We start from the raw sequence: 20,632 nt of genomic DNA on the forward strand, positions 1-20,632 counted from the left end.
GTCTTACCATCATCACAGGTTTTTGCAGATAACCGATAGTTCCAAAAGCAGCTATCAATGTTGATTAATCTACAAAAACACATAAGCAGTCAACCTCTAAATAGATGAATACTTTTAGACTTTAAAAAATCTTAAAAACCTGAAAAAGGTTCAAATAAATCTTGAAATGAATGCAAGTAAACTGGCTAAGCCATAAACCTTGTATTTCCCTTTAGCTATTCAACATGACCATAGGTATCACAGTAGCTGGTAATGACTGGCTCTGACCTCACAGGCCCATCTGAATCATGAGCACAGTGACTCACCCCAAAGTCAAAACAGTTGAACGAGGAGTGAAAGTAGTTTCTGGGCCCGAGGCCATACATCTTCAGAGTCATTTCTGTCAGAAACAGACCCAGGAACACAAACTCTGCTAGGTCTAACAGCCAGTAGAAATAAAAGGAGAGATTAGGTTATCCATCAACACCCAAGCTTTTCCAAGGCTTTTTGTAAGCCTTACAAAACTAATACTTAGAAAACCATAGGCTCCAGTGTGCAGCTCTGGAGTTGGTATTTGCTGGTAACCAGAAAGCAACCCTTCTTACACAGGGCTTTGGTGAGCCATTCAGGCTGGTCGTAGTGGACAATGGCCACACAAAGCGTGTTCAGTCCCACCAAACACAGAACGATCCAGTAGAAACTCTGTGCCTTCACCATCCGCCGAATGAAAAAACGTGCCCTCTTTTCCTTACGACAGAAGTACGAGGAGCTATCGTTCTTACTGCTCTTCAGGCTAGCTCTGGCAAAGGGTGATCCAGGGGGTGCTAGAGAGATGAAAAAATACATGTAGGACATTGGGGAATAACGTTTTCAAAAGCCTCATTAAACTCTGTTCTCAGAGCTGCTATCTTAACCTATAATCAGGCGCACATTTAAATCTGTGTCCACAGGAGTCTACAAAAATCTCCACAGATTTCCACAGAATTAGAATGCCTGTTATTCACAAAGTTCTTTGCATTTCATGCCCCTTACTTGTTTGTTTATAAATCATCTAGGCTAATATGATTATGCTTTCAGTTAACAATAAGAATCTCAGCTCCATTAAAATATATTTTCCAATATTTAAATCCATTCCACAGAATTCTTCAGATTTAAACCTTGTAACAGGGAAGAATCTAGGCTTCAAATTTATCAGATTAGTGGTGTCGTGTTTAGTTTTCTGGATTTTGATATTTTTAATGTAGCAGTAATCATCTCAGAAAGAAACACCATCAATTAAAGCCCATGTATTTTGCCACATTTTATCCACTGATCCGTTATCATGATGTTGGGCAGAGACAGACAAGTGTTTAAGAATATAAATGATTCCATCAGCCTCTTCAATCTAAATAAGAAGAAAGCATCTATTCAAGCATGAATGATCTTAAGCATTACATCAAGGCAGAACTAACACTCAGCTGTCATCACCTGATAAGTTCCCCCCTGATCCTTTGCATTCCCTTCTCCTTTTCACCCACTTCAGCTAATTGGCACATTCACGCTTATCTGAGACACTGACACACATATTTCAGAAGTATCTGCGCAGGCTTTCAGTTCACTATTTACCACAGGCAGCAATATGATTTCTTCCTTTTATGCTGATAGTTTGAAACTATATGGTTAAAACAAATTCTGTTTGAAAGTGCTGTGTCATGCAGAGTATGGTGAAAAGTATATTTTAGTTTGATGGCAATTTGAAAGTAATTATCCCCATGCCAAGGTTTCAAATGGAGCTCAATCCGTTTGTGTTAGGGGTAAGGTCAAAGGTCAAATCTTACCAACAGAGGAGATGTCTTTTAAATGTTCCTCTCCCTCTTCAGCACTGATGAGGTCCTTTCTACCCTTTCTGGTCTTTGCTCTTTTCAGGACTGAACATGTAAATGTATAATCATATACACACAAATCACACAACATTTTGAGAAACAGGGTTTAAATCAATTTCAATATATGATAATACTGTATATGTATTAATAGTGAGATAATACTCTTAGCACATACAATAGGTGTGGTAGTGTGAGTGTGTTTTTAGTGGGAACTGAAAACTGATATGAGATTATGGGAAAAAGAAAAACAAATTGGTGCAATCTATGTGTGTAGTCTCAAAACAATCTTAAGGAAAAAACAGATATAATGTCTTCATGAAATGGTTTTCATAATAATCTCAAATAAGGAGCGATTGGTTGCTGTGCAATCAGTCTTTCCATGAAATCTATTTGAGGCCATCAAATTACATAAGCAGTAAATGAGTCTTTGGCTACAGTAAGGGACACTACAAGACCGATCTTATGGTGATTCATCAGTTATGTGCAAACACAGGAAGTAATATTACACAAGTGTGACTGAGCATTACTACTGGGTTTCCCATTAGTCAGCCCCTTCTCTCACTTTCACAATCTTGTTACATTTACATTTATGCTTTTGGCAGACGCTTTTATCCAAAGCGACTTACAGTGCACTTAATCCTCCTGGAGCAACCTGGAGTTAAATGCCTTGCTCAAAGACATAATGGTGGTGGCTGTGGGGATCAAACCAGCAACCTTCTGATTAACAGTTATGTGCTTTAGCCAACTACGCCACCACCAAGGAATGGATGGTGACCACAGTTTATTCACCTGCCCCCCTGCCAGATAATTAAAGACTTTCTGTTGTAAAATAAGCAGTTGGACAAAGATATGGACAATCACTACTTTACCTAATTTCCTTTACATATTTTAGCATGTTTGTAACCATGTCATCTCAAATCTCAGCAGGTTAACAGGTCATTAAATGATTTAAAATAAGTGATACATTTTTTGTCTATTAGGGCACCATAAAATGCAACTAAAACGAGTGCAGTCATTCTTTTGTGGCAAGACTGTGTAAGTGTATGTGTGTGTGTAACTACTGTAATCCAGTTATCCCAATTGTCTTAATCCCCGCAATTACTTCTTGATTCTAAAGATAAGAATAGGATAAGAAAGAGACACTGGGGACAGAATGGCAAGCGTAACTGTGTTGACACATTTTCATACTGAAATAGGAAATTGGGGTGGGACATATTGAAGGCCAATAGCATTTAGTTTATTTCACAGCCATGTTTTATGATTTTCTACTTGCTATTGATAGACAGGTGGCAAGTAGTAGGGGACATTCTTACTCTGCAGAACATTTTATTGGACAAAAAATATATATATTTATAGATATGCCCCTCTAGACATCAATATTTTGGGTCTGTTTTCTCATAAGAAAAAAAAAGTAATTTCCAAATGGTCAGGTCGGCTAAAAGCTAAGTTTTATTCCTTTTATGTGTACAGTAGCATAAAGATGGCCTCAAGCTTACAGACATGGACTGAAAGCTTGTTTTGTTTTTTTAAAGAGAAAGCAATGTTCTCTATGTACAACCCAGGTGTACATACCTATCTAGAAACTGTGCCCAGGTGAAAAGATCAAACTCCAAACACATTTGAACACCTCCAAGAGCTATTTCTGCCCATTAACTGTACAAAATCATAGTCAGATATGAGAGCTCATGAAATGAGAGGTCATACCTTCCACTGGCCTGGTTTAATATAGAATATACTATGGTAAACCAGCCACATGGACCCTTGCCCTCTTTTCACCTGGGTTGTTCTGTTTCCTCTTGTACCACGCACCATCCAGAGGGGATTTCTCCTCTGCATTCTGGTCCTCCTCTGCCAGCAATACCTCCTCTGTAACACATATCAAAGAGTACCAGTAAAAACATTATATAAAACATTTATGCATCTGGCAGACGCTTTTATCCAAAGCGACTTGCAGTGCACTTATTACAGGGACAATCCCCCCCCCGCAGCAACATGCCTTGCTCAAGGATACAATGGTGGTGGCCATGGGGATCGAACCAGCAACCTTCTGATAAACCTTCTGATTAACAGTTATGTGCTTTAGCCCACTACGCCACCACCACTCGTACAAACAATAAATATAGGATAGGAGAAAGTATTTTAACATCACAAAGTTAAACACTTCAGCTTTAAGAAAAAGTGTTGAACAGAGTCCACATGATATGAAACCCCATGAGACATACCAAAGAGCTGTACAAAAGAAGCAAATAGAGTTGAAACTAACCCGCCTTGCAGATCCATTCCAGGTAGCCGGTGAGCTCTCTTTCAATCTGTTGCTGTCTACGGAGCTTCAAGAACTCCTGCCTCTTCTCCACTCGCTCTCTCTCTTTGGCAAACTCCCTGTGACCCAACACATAGACACACACACACACACACACACACACACACACACACACACACACACACACACACACACACATATGTTGTGTTTCCATGTTTTATGGGGACTTTCCATAGATATAATGGTTTTTATACTGTACAAACTTTATATTCTATCCCCTAAACCTAACCCTACCCCTAAACCTAACCCTCACAGAAAACTTTCTGCATTTTTACATTTTCAAAAAACATAATTTTGTATGATTTATAAGCTGTTTTCCTCATGGGGACCGACAAAATGTCCCCACAAGGTCAAAATTTCGTGTTTTACTATCCTTATGGGGACATTTGGTCCCCACAAATTGATAAATACACGCTCACACACACACACACACACACTATATGTGTGTACCCAGAAGTGTGCCAAATTGGACAAAACCTCCCTTTGGGCATTTTGGGATGTCCTCATTTGGAAAAATTATCAATGGCCTTAATTAAATAATGATTAAAAAATTCTAATAATGCTTAAGTTTAGGGTGTGGGTTAGGATTAGTTTATAATAAACATAGTTAGCTTTATATAAAATCAATAGGTTTCTATGGTAAGTCCCCATTTAGATAGCTGTGCAAACATGTTTGGGTGTATGCGTGTGTGTGTCTTATCACTCTGCATAGCTACAGTACCAAACTGTTTTATGACTAACACCATCATTTCAATACCAAAAAGAAGCTCTGTGACATGCATAAATGAAAACAGGCTGATAGCATTCACTCCTATCACCACTAGATGTTTTGAGTGTCAACAAGACCTATACCCAACATAACATCCCAGCTACATTGGACCCCATACAATTTTTCTACAGATGTAATAGATCAACAGGTGATGCGATCTCCACAGCAACCCACATAGCAATCTCCCACATCGATAACGAGGACACTTTTGTTAGGATGTTGTTCAAGGATTATAGCTCAGTGTTTAACACCATCCCTCATTAAAAACTCACAGACTAACTACTTATACGAGGCCTGCCCCCCTTCCTCTCCAACTGAATTGACACCTAAGAGAGTAATTCCATCATTAAATTTGCTGATGACACCACAACCATAGGCCTGATTACAGGTGGTGATGAAACATGGAAGATGAGGTGGAAGGCGTTTCAATAATGTCCTTAACTTCTCCGTTATTACAACTTGCATGGCTACAAATCTACAGACTTCAGTAGAAGAATTATAAACACAAAGCAGATCTACGGTATCATTTTCCTACAATAGCCTATTTAAACTGCTGAGCATGGCTTTTATCAGAAAAGACCACAGTAATAGACAAATAATAATAATTTAGTTTTAATAATGTTCTTTCATTATTGTAAAGTGCATTTCACATGAGTTGAGTCGAGGCGTCAAAGCTCCATTCGTCACCAGCCTCGATCGCTGCATTGACCTCCATATGACAAGAGTTGCAGAAAGCATCACAGAGGGGCGAATTTACGAGTTTGATACGTAAAAAAAAATTAAATGTCTCTTCACAAATTTGGACAGTTTTTAAATATTTCTTGTTGCTTAATACTCTCAAAGACTTTATTGGTGAAGCAAAAACACCAATAAGTTATGTGAGAGAACCTTAATGCATATAAATATCAGTCACTTTTGCACATTAATCATTGCTCTTCACAATCACAAAAGTGACCGATTATGGTTTCAAAATGGCGAATTTCTCCAAAAGGTGAGGCGTTTGGATCCCTGAAATTAGAATTTTTTCATGCACTTATATATTTTGTGGAATTTCATAATTTTCCACGGCACACCTTACACCTTACTAGTTTGCCACTGCACAGTGATTGAGAAATACTGAACTAGACTAACACATTTGTTTTAATAAACATTAAAACTGCATCTGTTTTTGAGTAGATGTACATATCATTACTAGTGGTATATTCGGTTGTACTTTATTTTGTGATAATTTTTTTGGGAAAAGAAAGGGATCAGATGAGATATACAGAAATGGGGAAAGAGAAAGGGTGCTGACAGCTGAGTTAATCACAGATATTTAGGGGAGCTGAGATGAAAGACAGGGGGCAGAAGCCCCTCCAAATAGGGTCTAGCAAAGCCTAGTACCAGAATATCACATGCTTAGTTACTGTATTACACTGTAAATATCATTGAACTTTACTAAATTTACACACAAGGCTTGTCCGAATCATCTCTGGAAAATGTAAAATACCACAAGGAGGCTTAAGGCTACAGCCTCTAGCATCAGTAGCTAGTGCACTTCATGAGGTTAGTGCACAGTGTCATAAAAGTGAGGTTTACACACAGCACAACTGTTTACCAGTTGGCTCCTGTTACACTCACCCCCCTAAACCTCACTCCCATCCAGGTCACGGCAACATTGTAACTGGACCTGGTCGCCCCGCTCCGAAACGGGACTCGAACCATTGTCCCTGGCATGGGAGGCGAGTGCGATAACAAGGATACACACAGCTATCTACCAGCTGGCCCCTGTTACATGTAGCCAATACAGGGATGGGGTTTATTAGGAGGCCATGATAGATAAGGGCCATTGGGGGAATTTTGGCCAGGACACCAGGGTTATACCCCTGCTCTTTCCGAGAAGTGCCCTGGGATTTTTAATGACCACAGAGAGTCAGGACCTCAGTTTAACATCTCATTTGAAAGACAGTGCTTTTTTACAGTATAGTGTCCCTGTCACTATACTGGGGCATTAGCATCCACACAGACCGAAGGGTGAGCACCCCCTGCTGGCCTCCTTAATACTTCATGTTACTCTGCCTTGAGACAGGTGGTTTGTAACATGTAATTGAAATGCATACAAAAATCTTTGTTTATATTTTTATGAGTACATTGATTATTGTGACATGGATTGATGGCAGCAGCCATGCTTCCTTTTGTGAGTCACTCTTAGGGATTTAGATGTCCTCAGGATGACTTCTAGTTGCCGTAGGTTTAAGAGCTACTTTTAGCCTTAAAATGCTCCATGAATTATTCTTAGTTTAAAATTAGGCATGCCGTAATTTTTAAGAGTTGCTCCTAAATTTCAAAGCTAAGATCTACTTTTAGCCTTAAGGTTTTTGGTGAATATGGCCCTAGGATTTTTATAGAATCTTTGATAAGTAAATTACATGTTGTTGTTGTTCACTGATCAATTTTGTCAAACTTAGTTTTACAGAAAATTGAGAAAGAAAGATAGAGGGGGTATAATTAAATCTCTAACAAAAAAATTGTATTTTCAGAGAGTGGAGATTGGAGATTGTGTGGAATCAGCAGTTTTTTTGGAGGTGGACCTCTAAATTCTGCTGCAATACAGCTCAATGGCTCAGGAAAAATGTATCATCGGGATATGGCACCCTTGACTCCATAAGCATTACATCAAGTTCCCAAGATCCGAAGATAGAAAATGTCAAAGATAATATTCCAACGCCTCATAGCTTTCCTGGTCACATAGACACTCAGAAACACATTAGGAATAAAAAACATGCAAGGTGCTATATCATATTCCACGAAGAGTGTTGAGAGATCATTTTCATCTACAGTATGGACATATATACTCTCATTCAAATTTGATAGTTGCTTGTATTTAATACCTCAATTTTGAAGTGTGCCAATATCTTTATATATTTATTTTCCTGTCAATATGAAGTGCAATCAGTTTTAATGCGCTGACTTGCTAGTTTAAGGAAAAAATGCAATATAATTAAAGAACATAAAGAAAGAAAAATAACTAATAAGAATTGGTAGGTAAATAGTTAAATGTGTTGATTGTGTTAAATGTAATCTTCAAATGTTATCTTAAAACATCTTGAATCTCTTTAGTTAACTTGTTATCTTGGCAGCCACAATTGTCACATTTTAACCCCAGAGTACTGACTGTTTATTTGGCAGGATGGTTCAGTAAGTTTGCAGTTTATGTCATTCTCATTGTCTCTTGTGTATTTTCTGTGCATGCATGGGAAAAGGAATATGAAATTAATTTAGTGTAAAGACAATTAAAGATTATCTGATGAATGGCATTACTTTGTAATGGCAAAGTATAATATTACAATTAATACATTAATACATTCTATTGTAATATGTTCATTTAACATTATACTTGTGTGAAAAAAGTGTGATTATTGTAAACAAGTCCAATAAACATTACTTTGGTATTGCATTATCAAGGACATGCCTTCTTGAAAACATATAATATGCACAGTACAACTTTATATAAGTCAGTCTAAATAGCAGACCTTGCAAGCAGTGTAATAAAGTGTGTGATTATTGTATATAAGTCCACTATTTTGTTTCTTTGTAATGGTAGTACCAAGGGCAACATAATTTAGAAGTATTCATCTTAGAATTATATGCAAAAATGAAGTCTGAAAATGATCATCTCAAGATTTCAACATGTATGACGTGTACAGTATGTGTTACACCAAATATAAAAGTGTCTTTGTGCTACTGTGCAAACAGAGCAATTACCTTATGCAGTATATTACCTAGAAAATGTTCATTTAACAACTACAAAATAAATAAATAACTAATATGATTAAACTAATTTAAATAGGCCCACATTTATGTTGCTGTGAAATTGCAGAAATTTCTAGAAGATGTGAATAATAAAATATTCATTGCATGACTAGATTTTAAGAATGCTACAGAAAGAGAGGAACTATGGAGTGAAGGAATATAGAGAAAAAAGCAATGGAGGACTTACCCTGATAAGACACCCAGGACGAGATTAAGCATGAAGAAGGAGCCAATAATGATGAGAGGAATGAAGTAGAGCCAGTTCCAGGTGTTCCCAGAGGCATCATTGGCCTGAACATAAAACAAATACAGTAAAACCCTATGTCTCATTGTGTTTCATTCCCATGCTCATTATCCACCAAACTTAAATCTGTCTAGGTGAGTTCAGCACAATGCACAATAACTTTAACATTTTCTAAAAAATATTAAATTACATCACTCACTCCATTTCACTTCCAATTTCAGAAACTAATGCTAAATAAAGTCAGTACAAATCCTCTCCCACATGCCGCCAACGAGGAAATATGGCTGATGCTCTCTAAGCACCGGCAAGGCCTCAGGCAAACATTAGAACTGCAGCCTAATACAATAAGAAGTTTAAGAAAAGTGGACGCCATCTGGAATTAGGGATATTTTGTAACCATGGCCTCCACCCACTGTTCTCCATGAGAGGCCCAAGGCAGAAAGTTAAGCCCAAGACAGACTGATGGGGTGTCTGTGTCCCTTGTAAAAGGGAGATGTTACACTTCGGTTAAGCCTCTCGCTAGCGCTAGCTTCCTGTTACAGCTGACTCAAGCAACAGTGCGGTGCTTCTTGTTGTACCCTAAACAGCCATTTAATTCAGTAAATTTTTAAAACATTTAGAATAATTAATAAAAAAATAATAATGATTTGTTGTTACAGTACACCCCATGTATGATAGAATATAATGGCATAGCTAGATGCTATATTCACAAACATTTTATTCTACTTTGATATCAGTGAGTAATCTATACAACAGCAATATTTCCACAGTAAACTTCAGTGCATATGGAAAAGAAAAATGCACCCTGTGTTTCTTCACACAGTTCTATTATTTATAATATTTATACAGTAGACATCCAAGCCATGTGGATCAATCTTGGAGCCTCAATATCTGCCCAGGTGTTGCAGATGCAATTGATAGTCTATCACATAAAACAAGCACCACAGATAAGCTGATATATTAATTAATAAAATTATTTATGCAAATTAATCAGATAATACACTACATAATCATATAGTATGTCAGTCTATATAGTTTTTTTGTTATTAACTTTTTTTGGGGGATTCCAAGACAGACAAAAATTAATTTAACCACACAATTATGCATTTGGAATCAACTTATATCCGCTGAATGCACAACTGCCCCACAACAGACACACAAATAAGTACACAAAAAAAGACAACAAGTTCAACATATAAGGAAAAAAATTAAAATAAAAAATTGTCTCCCTCCACTGCCCCACATGGTTCGACAGGTTCACCAGCCATCTGGAAGCCATCTCCTTGAAAGCTGCCACTTTACCCAAGTTGGTGCACCACTCATGAAATGAGGGTGCATCAGTTGTCTTCCATCCCCTAAGGATTAGATGTCTGCCAATAATTACGCAGGTTAGTATCAAGCTTTTCATGTATTTATTCCTATATCTCCTATATTCAGGACCCCTCCATCACGCAAAATACAAACTCTGGGGCAAAATGAAAACTGAGTGTCCAGTATCTCACACACAAAACGCTGGATCCTCAACCAAAATTCCTGAATCTTAATATAACCCCAAAAAACCTGGGTTGTGTCCCCGTCTTCTGACTGGTATCGCCAACAGGTGGGTGAGTCTTTAAGACCAAGCCTATACAATCTAGAGGGGGTCCAGTAGAACTGATGCAAAATCTTAAATTGCATTAGACGGATCCTTGCATCTCTAGATGCAGACCTGATTCTTTTTAGTCCTAGCCCACTCTTCAACCTCCAGTTCCAAGTTTAAATATTTCTCCCATAATCTCTTGAGAGAAGATGAAGCTCCATCCCCCAGACTCTGTATTAACAGGGAGTAATACACAGAAGCTTCATGATCTTTCTCATAAGCAGTAATCACCATTTCCATAGTATCTGCTGCTTTAGGGGGGTGTACACCACTCCCAAAAACAGTACAGGGCAGTTGGCGTAGCTGTAAATACCTAAAGAACTGAGATCTAGGAATCTTAAAATGTTGAACCAAATTAACAAAATATCTCAGTACTCTGAGTGTAGTAACCCCCCTCCCAATCTACTCTGCCCAACAGAAAGGGGACTTATTAATAAGTAATTTAGGGTTCAGCCATATGCTTGATGCAACATTTAAACAAATTTCCGAATTGAACACTCTGGACATTTTAGTCCAAACCATTAGCAACTGCGAAATAATGGGTGTGAATTAACTTCTACAGTTAGTTTGATAGAAAGGCTTTGCAATGGCGAATTAGGGGCAATAACTACTTGTTCAATAAGAAACCAGGGAGAGGTCTTCTCAGATGGAAGCGTCCAATGAGCTAAATGTCTAAGACCAAACGCATAATAATAAAACAAAATCTTGGGTAGGCCTTGCCCACCTTTGTCAATTGGAAAATCGTCCTCCTTTCTTATTGCAGCTGCTAATTGTTCCAGGGCAAGACAAAACAATAATGGGGAAAGAGGGCAACTCTGCCGAGTGCCCCTATCCAGAGTAAAATAATCTGAAATGAATCCATTTGTTTGTACTGCTGCTACAGGTTGTCTATAAGGTAACTTAATCCATCCAATAAAAGTATTCCCGAACCCATACATTTCCAAAATCTTAAAAAGATAATCCCATTTTCCATACCAAACGCCTTTTCGGCATCAAGTGACCGGAGACTGATCATTTGCCACTGACCACACTGTTATTGATGAAATGCCTAATTGCTACGGCCCTGAATAAACCCCACCTGATCTTTATGTTTAAGTGATGTCATAACTTTACTTAGCCGGTTAGCCAAATTTTTTGACAACATTTTTACATCTAGCTGGATCAGGGAAAATGGACGGCAACTTTTACACTCGCTTGGATCTACCGAGAAGACGTGGAACTATAGAGATCAAGATAGAATAATTTAAAGGCATTATTAATATCATTGGCCGAGGTAAATATTTCACCACGAGCAGATTTCACTGAGGGAATGGTAGAAAAAGACTCTCTCTGCTTTATATATCTAGCCAAAATTTTTCTGCTTTGTCCCATGACTCAAAGTATGACTGTCTTGCACGGAATAAACAAAACTTTCCACGACAAAATAGTTTTATATCTGTATTTCAATCGGGTTCATTTTCTGAGGCCATCAGATGACATATGGCGCTTCAGCTCTGCCTCTGCACTTTTAATATTTCTTTCCAACTCCACGAGTTCTCGTGCTTTGGATTTTTTGATGAATGAGGCATACTGTATGATCCTACCCCTAAGAACCGCCTTAAGTCCCTCCCAAGCCACGCCTACAGAGGATACTGAGGACCAGTTGGTCTCCATATAAACATTGATTTCCATCTTACCATTTGTTGGAAATCAGGATTTCGCAAAAGGAACGCATTAAGGTGCCAACTAGATGATTTCTTTTTCTCCATTTGTGGCAACATCTCTAAACTCACCAGGGCATGGTCTCAGACTAAAATGTTTCCAAATGAGCAATCCACAACAGATGAAATGAGGGACTTAGATACATTCTAGAATAGATTTTTTTTATATATATATATATATATATATCTTATAGACTGACGAAAAAAATATGTAGTCCCTACCAGATGGGTTCAAGTGTCTCCAAATATCTGTAAGACCAAGATTTTGACACATTCTGTGAAGTGTTAATGTTGCTCTAGGGGGCTTACACACTTTTTCTTCACTATGATCAAGGACTGAGTCCATCAAAAGATTAAACTTTCCTCCCAATATTATATCAATAGGGGTGTCAGCGACTTGCAACAACCTTCGTCAGCATCACAAACATGTTGGACAGTTGACCTGTATTTCTCAGGCTACGCCATCCAAATCGAGTCCCCGGTCCACAGGCCCATCAGCGCTCTCATCTTGAACACATAAGTGCCTTTTAATGTCTCCAGAGCTCAAAGATTTTGACTTCATGGCCATGTTTAGCTCAAAGAGCAAATGTATCACTGGGTGTATCGAACTTAACCAAATTATGGCATGAAAAGTATTTTTAAAAATTTGCAAAGTTCGCAGAGCTGTCGCTCACACGTCTGCTTCTCGCATGGCGTCACGATGAATGAGGCAGGCACGTGACCCTCTGTCAGTCACTCATATTGAAAAAAGTTTGGACACTGTTTTTGCTTTTCCTCATTAGGAAATGAATGAGGAAACTCCTCACTGAAGGAGTTATAAACTGTGCAGGCATAAACAATTTCAAGTGATTTGCAGGGAAGCCACATACTATATAACAGAAAATTACACAGTCCACTTATTGTGCAATTACTTGAGTAGTAGTAATGCAAGCAAGCAAATGTTTCATTTCCAGCATGAACACCATACAGACAATTGACCCATATTTTTTCTACCATATTTGTCTACTACGTCTACCATACCATTTGTCTACCATCTGCAGCTGTAGTCCTCTCTCTCTCTCTCTCTCTCTCTCTTTCTCATGCCGAGCTAGTGAAATAATAAAGACAAAGTGCTTTGTTTTTGTTTTGTTTTTATTCCAGCAGTGCTGGCCTCCATGCACTACCATCCACGCATCCTTTCCCTGCCACTCTAATGAGTTATACACAAAAAGAAAGCAGAGAATTGAGAGAGAGCAGAAAAATAGAAATGATTCATAGCTGCGTGAAATCCAAATATGATTATTCTCTGTCCAGCTTCCAACAGGCTATTTTAAAAATGTTTAATGAGCTTTGGGATAGGTGTGACAGCCCAGGACAACAAAGAGACAGGGTCAAGGTACATAAAGGCCTGGTGAATACGCCGAAGCTGTGTAATAGACTAAAAAATGTTTATGGACTACTAAAATTGTGCCATATTTGATTTGAGAGCTATAGCAGATGGTAAGATTTCAGTGAATAACTTAAATTTCAGGCTGTGTCTTACACAAGCTATTATATGGCTTCAGAAGACTTATAATATAGTGCATTAAGTCATATGGATACTTCAGTTATGTTTTATGGTGCTTTTTTATACTTTTTGGAACTTGACAGACATGGTCAAGTACGTATGTTGTACAACTGTTGCTGTATGGAAAATAGCTATATGAAAATGATTAAAATTTTACTTCCACACAAAATAATAAAAGCATAAAGGTGATAACAACACGTGGGAGAGAAAATAATGACATAATTGTAATTTTCTGGGTGAACAATGACCTTCCACAAGGGTTGCTTTGTAGCAAAATCCAATTTTTAAAAACAATGAAACAGCTATTGAATAAAACCAGTCCAGTGTCTGCCTGATTAATAATTTCACTGTGTACTGCCATTGGTGAATCCCACCTTTCTTTTCAGGCTGCATGGAGAAACTAATTAGGTTGTAAGGTGACCAGAAGATCCATCCATCCATCCATCCATCATCAACCGCTTATCCTGTGTACAGGGTCGCGGGGGGCTGAAGCCTATCCCAGCTAACATTGGGCGAAAGGCGGGGGACACCCTGGACAGGTCGCCAGTCCATCGCAGGGGTGACCAGAAGATCTGCTATATAAATTTGACTCTGGCACAAGAACATCATACTGTGAATAAAACTGACTTTTCTGCATTTCTTTCCAAAAGTTAGTGTTGCTCCACTACAGGAGATCTGTCCTGAACCCCTGAACAAGCATGACACAGCAGTGGTAATTAGGCAGAAAGCTATTAATCTCTAGCACAGCGTGAGTGTAATAAAACTAACAGGCATAAAATGAGGACTGCCATGTCATTAGCCAAGGACTCCGCCCCTGCTGGCTTGACTGCGTAGGTGCTACCAGTGTTGAGAAACAAACATTAACGTCTGACCCTCAGATTGTCAGTTATTTACAGAGATACAGTGTTTTTATAGAGAATAGAATTTCAGTTCAGGTGGTTGTGTTTACTTAGAATTTTAATCTCTATCACTGCATTGGATGAAAGATACAGTAACATTTAGGACATGGAAAGAATTATGCCAACGATCCAACACAGACAGTCCCTGATTCCATTGTGCTCGTTCCAGTCCCATAAAGGCATCAATCTAAAGAGTCACATCCCAATTACACAATTAAGAATATGGAGTCACTATCATTTTTATTTCACGATGTGGCCCGCCCTGCATTCCAACCATGTGCAGCATCTCCAAGCAGCATATTATGCAAAGTCTTCAATAGTACATAACAGTGCATCGCAAGAGTATTCTGATAACCAGCTTTTACACTGAAGAATGATCTCATGCCTTGTGCTTTTAACAAATTAAACCTGTTTGCGGTCAAAACATAAGCAGCCACTTCCCAAAAACAGCAATTATTAGAACTGCAGTACAAGAACAGGAAATTGGACATCGTATCTGTAAAAGAAACTGCAAATATAACCACATATCTACAAAAATTACCAAATTTCTACAGCACTTCATAAAATTGTATCCACATTGCCAGTCTCTGCGGTAGCTGTACTCTAGGACATGCACTGTGTAGAAATGGCAATATAGAACAAAAAAAAAACATTTGGATTGGGACACTACAGTAATTATAACTAATTCAATTATAAAACACATAGAACATAGCATTATAAAACACATTCATAATTATCATAATAATTTCCAGCTTCTCTGCAGTCAAATAGTCTCCCAGTTGACCGTTCATTTTTAAATTGCGAGAACGTGTAAATGTTTCGAGACCGAGAGGGAATAACTCATTCTTAAAATATTGATAATTTGATTGATTAATCAGCGATTAAGCTCAAAGTGCTTCACAAAACATAAAATCAAAGACACACACAGTAAAACACAACATATTCACACAGCAATAAAAGCAACACACAATAAAATACAACACATTCATATAGTAATAAAAGCAGGTCTATACAAATACGTTTTTAAATAAGACTTAAATATAACAGGGCAGACTGTTCAATGATCGTGGGGCCTTCACTACAGTTTTGCATATGGATCTTGACAAGATCTTCATAACAAAAACATCTAAGAGGTCTAACTGTTTCGTAACATCTTAAAAGTTCTGCTAAATATTCTGGCACCAACAATGCATCATATGTAATGCATCATATGTAATAATAAAATCTTAAAATAAACCTTAAACTGAATTATTAGCCAGTGCAAAGAAGCTAAAACTAACAAGTATTAATTTTCATTCATTTTAATCATAAGTAATTGTAAAGAAGTCAATGGAAAGGAGGAGGCAAAAACCGGCTTGACGATATAAATAATATTTTAGTGAATAACTTAAACAAAAACAAACACACACACATGACGGACATGTCCGTAAACGATCTCTCTCTCCCGCACCATTCTCCGCAGTCGGCCTTTATCCCTCTCGGAGGCTTGATTAGCCTGATAAGGGACCGGGTGTGTAGAATCACGACCCGACTCCGCCCTCCGCCCTGCCACACCATTCTATTTATGAGAATATTTTGCCAAAAACAGCGCCGTTCATGGCAATCTCCCATTTATTCCTGAAAAGCTTGTCAGAGCGAGCGACCGTAACCAAGGGGGCATAGATTAGCGAAGGGTCAGTTGGGTTGTTTCAGTTTGTGGGAGAGGTAATTGCATAAGTAAGTTCACAATAATGAAAACATCATCACTATTCAGGTAATACCTTTTTAAAAGGTGAATATCATAATAGACTTTTACTCAAATATATTGACTAGATTGCGACATGGATTAACAACGTTTGTGATTCAATCTTAGGGATTTAGGGGTGTTAAGGTTGCCATATAATGCGAAGTGTACACTATACGACTCAAGCTCATCTGCTTTGATGTTCTGAGTTGGCGACTGGTCTGCGACAAGAAGTCTCAGCTCTCACAACGTCTTATAGTGTGCGCACTCCTGAGACAAGCCCCAGTAAGTCGCAGACGCTATGATGAATTTGAAACCAGCTGGAGATCTAGACGTCTTGTTGTCAGGTGTGTGCAATGTTGATAACAATGAACGAGAGACAGACAATGTATTGGGAAGCAGGAGACAAAATATTTTTTTACAAAAAAGAAAATAAACCTACAAATGGCTTACTTACAGTTTTCTCTATATATTAAGCTTGGATAGGAGAAAGTATTTTAACACAGAAAAATTACATCAGCTTTAAGAGTTGTCTTCTCATACAGCATAAAGTTTGACTTCAGCTAGCATAATTCTTCCCTCACTGTGGCAGGGGAAAGCAGTGTGGGAACAGGGTGGCATATGCTGCCCCACACTATGTTTTGCCAGCCTGATGCTGCACAAATTTGTAAACTGTCAGGAGAAGGAGAGCAGGTGAAACCAGGGGCAGACTGGGACTAAAAAGTGGCCCTCCAAACCCGACCAGCAACACATCACATCTTAATACACCACACCATAACACACTGGCTCATCAATTTCACTTTCCGGCTCAATTTCACATTTTTGTGTTGAAAGAAAAAAAAAAAAGAGATATTTCTATTGACTGCTAGTCATGACAACAGGCCCCACCAGGGCAACATTTTCATAACTTTAAAACATATAAAACCACTGTAAATGTGATGAGTGTATTTTTTAGAGAAAGCACTAAAATAAGCAATTTATAGCTCTATAAAATGTCCGAAAACTTTTTCATACAGGTGTTAGATTAAAATGTATATGAAAGCACAAGGAAAAGTGTGTATTTTAGGTAATGTGACAAGTCAGCATTTCTTCAAAGTTTTTAAAGATCTTAATCACCTTTCAACTTTTTTCCAGAAGTGCAAATAATCTATTGTCTTAGTTAATATGAGGTTGTGGAAACAACAAGTATAATAATAATAATAACGCACATATATATATATATATATATATATATATATATATATATATATATACACACACACTGGTGGCTAAAAGTTTGGAATGATGTACATAATATTTTAATACAAAACTGAAACAATAAGACAAACACACGCACAGGTGTCGGACAGCTGTCCGTAATCTCTCTCTATCTCGAACTGCAGCTTCCAGTCAACCTTTATCCCTCTCTGAGGCTTGATTAGCCTGATTAGGGGCCGGGTGTGTGGAATCACGACCCTAGTGTACATCTTTGTATGAAATCTTTTGCCAATTTCAAGCATTGCCTTTATTCATTACAGCAGTGCTGATGTAGGGTCATATAGCACGATTGTGAGTGTGATATTGCTTATATACAACAGTTCCTTTTAACAAGTAAATTTTTAAAAATTAGGAAAAACTTAGTACGGTCATAAAAACGCATTTGTGCATAGAACTACTTTATTACGCGACCAATCAGAATCTGCCATTGCTGGTTCAAAACAAATGATGCGTCCAAGACTCCGTTAGTAATCCAAAATGTTCACTTCAGAAATAGCATCATGGCTTGTGCTGTTTCTAACAAGTCATTGGATAAACAAGGATAGACGGATGGATGTGTGTGTTTGTCTGTGTGTGTGTGTGAGAGAGAGAGAGAGAGAGAGATAGAGATAGAGAGAGAGATGGAGCGTGTGCTATCACCTGTTGCCACATCCAATCAGAGATGCATACAGCTTTCTGAAGGTCAGCTTTCTCAGTGGTAGATAGATGTCCAAGCGGGGTATTCCTCTCTATTTTGGGGTAGCCGGTGCGCAAATGTCATTCACCATACAAACAGAGATGTCCTCCGCCATTTTAAACAGTATGTATCCATTGTGGAAACTCACAGAGCACTGTTCTACGTAAACAATGACTAACTGATTCACTTTACGTCACCAACTAGCTGATATTACACACAAAAATGATCTTTTGCCACCACCTGCTGTCTAACATATGTAATTTCAAAAATAAAGACAGTAACTCCTAACACATATGCACTACCCTTACACTTTAGTTTAGAACAGCACGAACACAAGCAGAGTGATACATATAGGGGAAGCATCCGCGTGCTGATGCTGTAAGACCATCACTGCTCATGGAACGTCTCTCGTCCAATTAGATTCGAGGACCGGAACTAACTGTGGTATATATATATATATATATATATATATATATATATCACATAACTGTGCAAATGTTTATTTAAAAAATAAAATAAAATCAATGAAAAGTTAGCCAGAATATGTACATGACTTTGCAGATATTTTGCAGATTATTTTCACTCTATGTGAGTTTGTTGCATCTTTATGTCTACAGTATTTTAATTATTTCCCCAGATTATTCTTTAGAAAAAGTGAAAAGCCCTATGCTTTGACAAGTGCTGTTTCTGCTATCCTTTAAAAAAACATAAGCCTCAAACACTCAAATAGTCACAAAGTAATATTTTTCATGTCTTATTTTCTGCATTATTATCAGGCTTGAGCATTATTCAGCAAGCCACACTTCTGCTCCCAGTAATGATTAGCGGTATGAATTAATTATGTAAATGCCTATGTACAGCTCATAGCTTTATTGTTTGCAGATTGTATCTATGCTGTTGTTATTGTATTTGTTGTAACTTGCAGTTATTTTTAATTTTGTGATTATTCTGAGCTCATCTTATACTTAAAATTTTGTCTTTGGTTGTCACCATTATTGTGATTTGTATGTCAAATAATGAGGTCCATGCGAGGTACGGAGTTCATGCTCACATATGGAAATGCACTAAAATGTGTAAGTAAATAAAAAAAGTAATAAAAATTTTCTAAATAAAAGCTATTGGCTTTATTGAATATTCTTTCTGTAAAAAGGTTCGCACGAGCATGTTGGAGCCCAGGGAGGCCGCTTATATAGCCAGTAGGACAGGCCATACTTGCAGCAACAGGCTTGTCCAAATTACCCAGTGACCCACTGGGAAAATGCCCAGTGCTCCTGATGGCCAGTCTGCCCCTGGGTGAAACTACAGCAGTCTATCTCTTCTGCACTCTGCAGGGTTTATACTACACTCCCTGGTTGCATAGCTGGGTGTAGGAGAAGACCAAACAGTACTGTACAAGCCAGCATTTCTTGTCAATATGATTGTCAGTGTGACATCTTTATAATGGCTAACCTGTGGTTTCAACATAAGGTCATTTAGAGTTGTGTCAGAAGGTGCTACATTTTCCCAGGTGACATATCCTAAATTTGAACATGCTCTTTTTCATGTTTAACTGTCTGCAATTAAACCAAGCAAAATTCTTATAACTCTTCCACTTTACATTCGCACACACACACATTTTATAACATTTAGAGAAAGACAGTCTCCTGAGTTCAACACTCAGGCAAGCAGAACACTGACTGTCAGATGTTCTAAAACAATGCTATATTCAGAAACAAAAAGAAGACTCTGAAATTACACACATCAGTATTCCAGACTGTTTATGCAGGAGCATCATGCTCGTTCACAGTAGCAGGTTTTTTTTCTCCCCTTTTCTCCCCAATTTGGAATGCCAAAATCCCAATACACTCTAAGTCCTCGTGGTGGTGTAGTGACTCCCCTCAATCCGGGTGGTGGAGGACGAATCTCAGTTGCCATAGCATCTGAGACCGTCAATCTGCACATTTTATCAGGTGGCTTATTGAGCATGTTACTTTGGAGACATAGTGCATGTGGAGGCTTCACACTATTCTCGGCGGTATCCACGCACAACTCGCCATGTGCCCCACCAAGAGCGAGAACCACATTATAGCTACCACGAGGAGGTTACCCCAAGTGACTCTATCCTCCCTAGCAACTGGGCCAATTTGGTTACTTAGGAGGCCTGGCTGGAGTCACTTAGCACACCCTGGATTCGAAACAAAGTGAAACAAACGTGTGTTTTTGATGGCAACATTTTGATGGCAACTC

General features: G+C 38.2%; 1 protein-coding gene across 1 annotated transcript in view; it reads right to left on the reverse strand.

Annotated features, from left to right (window-relative positions):
* cacna1bb (calcium channel, voltage-dependent, N type, alpha 1B subunit, b) overlaps nucleotides 1-20,632 on the reverse strand; it is a 174,726-nt gene that overhangs the window by 77,898 nt on the left and 76,196 nt on the right. Inside the window, exons 9-14 of the mRNA XM_052103921.1 lie at nucleotides 8,910-9,013; nucleotides 4,105-4,220; nucleotides 3,618-3,707; nucleotides 1,797-1,886; nucleotides 585-803; nucleotides 306-418 (exon numbers count right to left, since the gene is read on the reverse strand). Of these exons, the coding sequence (XP_051959881.1) occupies nucleotides 306-418; nucleotides 585-803; nucleotides 1,797-1,886; nucleotides 3,618-3,707; nucleotides 4,105-4,220; nucleotides 8,910-9,013 (732 nt within the window). The remainder of the gene's footprint in view (nucleotides 1-305; nucleotides 419-584; nucleotides 804-1,796; nucleotides 1,887-3,617; nucleotides 3,708-4,104; nucleotides 4,221-8,909; nucleotides 9,014-20,632) is intronic.

Source organism: Xyrauchen texanus, chromosome 34 (genome assembly GCF_025860055.1).
Source record: "Xyrauchen texanus isolate HMW12.3.18 chromosome 34, RBS_HiC_50CHRs, whole genome shotgun sequence".
Lineage (NCBI taxonomy): Eukaryota > Metazoa > Chordata > Actinopteri > Cypriniformes > Catostomidae > Xyrauchen > Xyrauchen texanus.